This window comes from Bison bison, unplaced genomic scaffold (genome assembly GCF_000754665.1).
Source record: "Bison bison bison isolate TAMUID 2011002044 unplaced genomic scaffold, Bison_UMD1.0 scf7180017864508, whole genome shotgun sequence".
Classification (NCBI taxonomy): domain Eukaryota; kingdom Metazoa; phylum Chordata; class Mammalia; order Artiodactyla; family Bovidae; genus Bison; species Bison bison.
The window spans coordinates 5,262,436-5,269,927 of record NW_011495064.1 but is presented as its reverse complement, the minus strand read 5'-3'; the positions used below and the strand labels follow the sequence as shown (position 1 = coordinate 5,269,927).

The following is a 7,492-nucleotide window of genomic DNA, read 5'->3' as shown; positions in this document are numbered from 1 at the left end:
GACTGAAGTGTCCGTAGTGGTGATAAGACTCCCCCCGACACACACCCCCGAGCACTGGAGTGATTGAATGAGTGCTCCCTGGGGCGGGGCTGCTTCCCTGTGCTTCCCTGCAGCACACCCCCTGCCACCCCACCCCAAATGATGGATGAAGTAGGGCTGCGAGCACACTGCCCCCTAGTTACATTTTGTTGAAGTCTTAAAACTTAATTGGTATTTCCTGATAGTCCAGTTGGGAGGACTCAGCACCTTCAGTGCTTTGGGCTGGGGTTTGGTCCGTGGTTGGGAAGCTAAGATCCCACAAGCTGTAGCCAAAAATAAATAAAAGCTTAATTGATGAAAACGTCAGTGGGCACAGTATTCTACTTTTCTGGAGTTTCTGATTTTGAAGAAATTGGTTAGAATTAGATACTGAAGGTTGAGGTAAATTAACTGCTCACCAGCTACTCAACTGCTCACCAGCTACTGCAGAAGTAGTTTTGGAATAAGTGATATAAAAGGCTGAATATTTTTCACTGAACTTTTCTTTCTAGAAACCTGTTTCACTCTGGTTGCAGGTTGGGATTCATGTGAATCAGTTGGTTCCAGCGAATCCAAACCCGCCCGCGTGCCTCAGCCACCCAGCGGCCCAGCCCAGCCACGGTGCGGGCAGGGCCCCGTCGGTCCTGGAGCTCCTGCAGGCCCAGCGGGCGAGGCGGCCCCCGGAAGAGGAGCCCGCAGGTCAGTGCTGCCGGCGCCCGGGAGGGCTCCGCCGGACGCGTGCAGCAACCTGACGTTCTGAGTTACAATGAATACATAACGAGGCCTTCTTTGCGTGAAGAAGCTATTTTATGACATCTCCTGTATTTCCAGTATTTCTGGCTGCTGTGGATCTGGAAATGCCACCTGCCCCTCGATCTTGCACTGTGCCGTCTCTGTCTCCACACCTGACGTCAGGTGTCGTGCCTGTCACTACCAGCAAAGCCGAGTGTGCCAGCAAGTGGAACGGGCTGCATTCTCCCGTCAGTTTAAAGCCAAGACTCAACCTGAGCATAGAGGTCCCGTCACCTTCCCAGGTGTGTATTCACAGTTGTAGACGTGAGGTCAGCACGAGAGTAGCTTTACAGCAGGAATGCAATTTTTCTTTACCAGTAACAGCCAAGGGAGAAAGGGCTACCTGTCAGGGAGGATCCAGGTGTTCATTCCAATGAGAAATGACCGAGAAGCCAGAGTGCTTCCATAGAGACCTGCCACTCTCACAGGTCGTGCAGCATGGATGAAAGCCAGTTCCTGAACTGTCGCCATCAGCAGCCACCAGACGTAATTGTGGTGACTGACCGTGGTCAACAGCACAGCTTTGCTGCAGAGGCCTTACATCAGAGGTTTTTCTTGCAGCCTTGGCAAGCAGCTCACTCTGTAGGGTGAATGATTTTCCTAACATAAGCTATTCACTCAGCTGATGTGGGCTGTAAGCGTTGTATGCTATTGGTGTGTTTGCAGTTCAGAAGCTCTGTTGGGAAAATCCACTTTCTCTGTGCCCCTGAGCAATGGGGGCTGTAAGGCAAGGGAAAGGGGTGGGTGTGACTGGGCTGGGGGAGGGCACGGGTTTCTGGTGAGTTCCCCGAGGGGTGGCTCCCAGCGCCAGCCTGGCCTGCCCAGTGTCTGCAGTCATGTTGCGTGAGGATGTCACGGATGGGCAGGGGGTTCTGGTGTGTAGGCTGGAGTGAAGTTTCTAGAATCCCTTTTTTCTGGATTGCTGCTCTCAGACAAATAGATGTGAGGCAGGCAGTCTCCTGTCTGAAAAGTAAACCTCTGATTCTGGATCCATCCCAGAAATGGGTATGTGCCTTGGGCTCTGGCTGCTTCCAGGGCAAGGTCTAGGACTGCCCCTGAGCAGGAGGTCCAGTGAGGAGGTGGGCAGAGCTGGCCCTGGGAACCAGCCAGAGGCTTGCACTGGTCATCTCCAGAGTCCACATCAGACCAGCCAGGCGTCAGTGGCCAAAATCCCAGCCAATTCCAGAAGCTGGTCTGTCTGGGGGTGGCCTTGCTAGCCGGGCACCTGTAGCTCACCTTGCTGCCCCCTGTCCAATGCACCTGTAGCTCACCTTGCTGCCCCCTGTCCAGTGCAGACATGTGGTCTCTGAGTATCTGTCTGCTCTCACAGCTCGATCGCTCCGTCCTGGAGGCTCTCCCGCCCGACCTCCGGGAGCAGGTGGAGCAGGCGTGTGCTGTGCAGCAGGCGGAGCCACTGGGCGACCGGAGGAGAGAGCCTGTCAATGGCTGCAGCACAGGGATCCTGCCACAACCCGTGGGGACTGTGCTGCTACAAATCCCGGCACCTCAAGACCCTAACAGTGACACGGGAATTAATTTAATAGCCCTTCCGGCGTTTTCCCAGGTGAGTGTCCTCGGCCGTCCAGCCCCCAGCACTTCTCTTCTCCTCTGCCCCTCCCAGGGCTGACCATGGCCCTCGTGGGAGGAGCGTGGCCGGTCTCCACATCACCCACGGGACAGAAGCTGACAGAGCAGCCAGGACACCAAGGCAAAGAGGGAGGCTGTGGTGTGGGGGTGCCTACAGCTCCCCGCAAAGAAAGAATAGTCTGCTGTTCCCTGGGCCCCTCTCAGCACCAGGGACGACAACAGTCAGGGTTTGAGGTTTCAGGCGCGCTACACACACACGTTTTCTTGCATTTTGCTCCCCATTTTCCATTAGTGCTTCTTGTCCTGGTGGTTTTTGTTCATCGATTCATATCCAAAGTTGTATTCCTTATTCTCAGCCTAAAACCTTGTGAGAATTTAATGAGCTTTGCTGCTGAGGACCATACATACAGATAAAAATACATACAGATCAGAAAAGTATGATTTGAAATACTTAGTGAAAAAATCAGCCAGCTGCCTATATATAGAGCCAGCCCAGGTTTGACTTCAAACTTGCTCCTTTCCACCAGGTGGACCCAGAGGTGTTTGCGGCTCTCCCTGTGGAGCTTCAGAAGGAGCTGAGAGCAGCCTACGATCAAAGACAGCGTCAGGGAGAACACAGCCCTCCCCAGCAGCCGGCCGGCGCCCCCGGTAAGCTGTGCGGGCTTCAGGGACCGGCAGTGGAGCTGTGAGGAGCGCGCGTGTGGTTGGGTTGTTGTCGTGTGACGGCCTGGGTCAAGCCGTCAGTCCTGTTCGTGCCCGTCCGCTCAGAGACAGGGGAGGCTGTCCGAGTCCCAGGCGGACCGTACCTGGAACTTCTTACATCTGAACAGGATACCACCCAGAAATCTGAGTTATCTGTCAAGTCTGCTGTCCTTTGAGACTGTTCCTTCAAAGGATGTAGCTTTAAAGCACAGAATCTGAAGGTTTTCTGAACATGCGTCACAAACACATTTAACACATCACTGCCCTGGGGATTTTTTTTTTTTTGGGGCGGGGGGGGGGTTTTTGCAGTAAGCGGTTTGTTATATAAGTGAACACTGAAATACCTCTGGCCAGTAACGTTCTGTTCCAATAACACATTAATGTCTCCGGTCAGAAGTCATTTTAACAAGAAGTTGTTAAAATGAAAACGAGAGTAACAGTGCTGCTGAACTGTCGGAAGCAGTCCCCCTGTTGGAAGTTTCCCTTGACTCCTGTGAGCCCCCGAGATAGACACGCAGAGGCCATGAGGCCGAGCAACCCTTGGAGCTGTGGGGCTGGCGGCCGCCCTCAGACTGGGCACGTGCCCACGTGCGGGGCTGCACACGGCAGAAAAGGGAGCCTGTATGCTCTCCCCCTCACCCCCTTGGCATGTATGTTGAGGATCTTACATCCATCTTCCTCTAGTGCCAAAGAACCCGTTACTGCAGCTAAAACCAGCAGCAGCGAAAGACAAGAAAAGAAACAAGAAAAAAAATCCCCTCAGCCCCCAAAGAAAGATTCAGAGCCCTCTGAAAACCACACTGGTGAACAGCCCAGCGAAGACCCTGCCAGGGGCCTGCACAAGTCCCCAGAAGCTCCTTGATGGGTTTCTAAAACACGAAGGTCCCACGTCAGAGAAACCTCTGGTAACTCTTCTACGTTTTTTAAACTTTGACCCCTTCCTTCATCAGATCCTCCTGTACCGGATGTTATGTAAATCCAGCACTTGTTATCATTTGTTTTCTTAACAGGGAGAACTCTCTGCTTCCACTTCAGGTGTTGCTGGCCTTTCTGGGTTGCAGCCTGACGTATCCACAAGTGTCAGGCCCCCGGCGCCCAACCTGGCTGGAGCCGTGGAGTTCAGTGACGTGAAGACTCTGCTCAGAGAGTGGATCACCACCATTTCAGGTTGGTGGCCCTGCTGTCGGTGCTGAGAAGTGACAGCCTGGGTGTAGAGCATGAACTCAGCTAGAGGGAGGAGCTAGTTTCCAAGGTCTGATAAACCAGCCCCTGCACTGTGGGCTTGGCTCTGCAGCCTTGCTCACTACAGCCCCCCGGGGTGAGGTCTCCCCACTTTCCCCACGGAGTGCAGCCTTCCCCCTTCAGAAGGATAAGCTGACCCTCACACTGTTCTCCCCACTCTAGATCCGATGGAGGAAGACATTCTGCAAGTTGTAAAATACTGCACTGATCTAATAGAGGAAAAGGATTTGGAAAAGTTGGACCTCGTTATAAAATACATGAAAAGGTAAACTATTCAGTGCTTTTTACCAAAAGGAAAAAGCGTGTCTGTCACCACAGCTCGTGGGGTAGGGCAGGATGGCGGGGGGGTGCAGGCAGGCTGCACCCTTTCTGGGCATTGCTTACATTAACTGGGCTCCTCAGAGTTACTTACGTGAGAGCCATGGTTTTCATTTTGAACACCAGCTAGTATTGACTGGGGAGTAAAAAGGGGTCAAAACGAGATTGTTCCTCCTCTCAAGTAAGTCAAACCATAGAAGTACCTTTTTGAGTGTTTATATTGAAACTGTTCAAACCTTTAAGCCTTACTTAATATACACTAACCTCTTCTCTCCTCACCTGTAGGCTGATGCAGCAGTCGGTGGAGTCGGTTTGGAATATGGCATTTGACTTTATTCTCGACAATGTTCAGGTGGTTTTACAGCAAACGTACGGAAGCACATTAAAAGTCACATGAAGATGAGTTACCAGGGAGCCTGGCGCTCTCCACTAGCTGTGCCATAAGTGCTTGTGAGGTATTTGCAAAGTGCATGAGAGTAATGCTCTGAGTTTTATAATTTTAAATTTCTTTTTAAGCAAAGTGTTTTGTACATTTCTTTTCAGTAAGTGCCAAATTTGTCAGTATTGCATGTAAATAATTGTGTTCTTTTACTGTAGCATAGATTCTATTTACAAAATGTTTGTTTATAAAGTTTTATGGATTTTTACAGTGAAGTGTTTACAGTTGTTTAATAAAGAACTGTATGTATATTTTGTACAGGCTCCTTTTTGTGAATCCTTTAGGAAGCAAATCCTGAACTATTCTACTTAAAGAGGCTGAAAACCCTCCAAGCTGGCCGGTTACAGGCTCCGTGCTAAGCGCTGACATTCCTGAGAGCCCTGACTGGTGTGTACTTGTGCCAGCCAAGCAAGGGTAAAGCAAGCGTGCACTCACTCACTCCTAACCCAAAGCACCGACACAGGAACATGTTAACAAAGTCTTCTTTACTTCTTCCGAGTGGAGGAATTCACATATTTTGAATTAGAACACACACACAATGAAGACTGAGTTTTTCCTGGGAAAATTGTGTCCCCAGATGGTTGAGAGGTTTTGTCTTTGCCTCTACTGGCCCTTGAGAAACTTCAGAAATAATGAAGAATGGTACAGATTTCCAAATGTATATAAAAGTATTCGTCTATGCTATATGACTTTAAAAATATAGTTTATAACTCTATGCCAGTGAATACTTGGGGACACCTGCTATCCAACACCCCCACTGACTTCACTCAACACTGTGCTATAGAAGGTAGGCAGGTACTAGTCTGATGCTAACAGACTGCTGCTCTCAGGGACCCACTTCCCATATTCTTCAGGAAAACCTTAGGGAACTAGCTACCACCAAATTACTAATATGACGAAACTGTTATGCCTCTGTAACAACTTAGAAAGAAATACTAAGTCCAGACAGTTAACACCCTGCTGATTGTCTCGTCAGAAAATATATGCATGATAGATAGAACCTGCCAGGACAAACAGACGCAGACTGATGTGTAAAAACCCTGCTGCGACGTGTGCTAAGACCCAAGGTGACCGGACGGTTCCTGTCCTCGAGAGAACGTGCTGTACCGGGAGGAGGCTTGGAGAGCAGCTCTGCGGACAGGAAGGGAAGCCCAGCGGCGCTTGCGGGCCGCGTCTGGGTTCTTTATTAGAACTGAGGATGGTGCTGAGAACTGTGGACACTCATGACCACACAAGCGGTGAAGGGCAGCCGGCGATGCTCGACACCATGGTTTCACACAAAGCAGATAAAGAAATATCAAGAAAGCCGAAATTTTCTATTTTAAAAAATTCCTAAGGGCATATGGCAGAAGAACGCTGGGAGAAGAATCACTGGGAAGGAAATGAATAAATAAAGATGTGTTTCTTACCTCAAAAAAGTCCCAAGAATCACAAAATCTGCAGAAGCTTGGTTAATCAAATACTGCAGTACTGATTTAATCAGTATAAAATTGAAAGAGCTTTAGATCTGTAATAAAAATCCAAACTTGGGGAAGGAAGGGCAAACTTTAAAACAGCAGCCAGTAGGGGAGGGCGTGGGCGAGTGAACAGGCACGTCGGAGCTGTGGGGACGTGTATCGACCACTGTCAAACCAGTGTAGTTTCTTGGTTTCTCATGGAAAACATTTTATACACCTAGTTTTTTCCTTCTATACTTAAGGTCAATCAGTGTTCAGACAGGTCCATTCCTTGTTTTTCTTGGTGATATTACCACATAATATTGCATTGACTCCAATTTCTGCCCCCGGTGGAAAAATTAGATGATTTCAAACACTTTCTTCAGCTCCACAATAAGCTGCCAGTCACTCTTCTGCATCTCGTCTCTGAACCAGTCTTTGAGAGCATCGATGGACTGCCGGCTGATCTTACTGACGAGAATGTCTGTAGCTTCAAAATGGCGTCCATACATTTTGGGAGATTCACCTGGGATGGGTTCTATTTTGACACAGACTTCTTGTCCTTTTTTCGCAACATCCACTTGTTTATGGTTTACTTCAATACTTGTTACTATTCCAATGTCAACAAAATTTTTGCTGGGCACGCACATGGGTGTCCCCTGCTTCACCTGCCCTGCTTCCACAGTCACGCCCATCACTATCGGATCCCGAGAATTGAAGATAAACTGAGGGAGGATCTTTATCTTGCAGGGGAATACTGCTATGTGCCTGCAAGAAAAAAGTACAACCCAAGGATTTTTCAGCTTACAGAATCCCTTAAGATGCATGAAAAAGCAAGCACCAGTGACTCTTGAGATGTCTCCTCCCCTCGGGGGAGAGCAACAGGGAGGCTGGCCCTCCCGCAGGTCCTGCTGGCCAGAGCCCCACCCACATCCCGCCTGGACCGGGGGGCTGGCGA

General features: G+C 49.8%; 2 protein-coding genes across 8 annotated transcripts in view; one reads left to right on the top strand and one right to left on the bottom strand.

Annotated features, from left to right (window-relative positions):
• The window catches only part of REV1 (REV1, polymerase (DNA directed)), a 95,976-nt gene extending 90,629 nt beyond the window's left edge, over positions 1-5,347 (top strand). For 3 of the 6 annotated variants that reach the window (XM_010829635.1, XM_010829636.1, XM_010829634.1), the window contains 8 exons: positions 531-717; positions 850-1,052; positions 2,141-2,374; positions 2,925-3,045; positions 3,784-4,004; positions 4,110-4,266; positions 4,504-4,606; positions 4,945-5,347. In XM_010829635.1, coding sequence (XP_010827937.1) covers positions 531-717; positions 850-1,052; positions 2,141-2,374; positions 2,925-3,045; positions 3,784-4,004; positions 4,110-4,266; positions 4,504-4,606; positions 4,945-5,056 — 1,338 coding nt within the window. In that variant the 3' untranslated portion in view covers positions 5,057-5,347. The remainder of the gene's footprint in view (positions 1-530; positions 718-849; positions 1,053-2,140; positions 2,375-2,924; positions 3,046-3,783; positions 4,005-4,109; positions 4,267-4,503; positions 4,607-4,944) is intronic. The other 3 variants (XM_010829638.1, XM_010829637.1, XR_824311.1) reach the window with 2 other exon arrangements.
• The window catches only part of EIF5B (eukaryotic translation initiation factor 5B), a 128,137-nt gene that overhangs the window by 46,035 nt on the left and 74,610 nt on the right, over positions 1-7,492 (bottom strand). Inside the window, exon 22 of one of the 2 annotated variants that reach the window (XM_010829640.1) lies at positions 4,971-7,302. The exons of the other annotated variant lie outside the window; for it this stretch is intronic. Coding sequence (XP_010827942.1) covers positions 6,894-7,302 — 409 coding nt within the window. The 3' untranslated portion in view covers positions 4,971-6,893. Of the gene's footprint in view, positions 1-4,970; positions 7,303-7,492 lie in introns of those variants that run through there. 2 annotated transcript variants of the gene reach the window in all.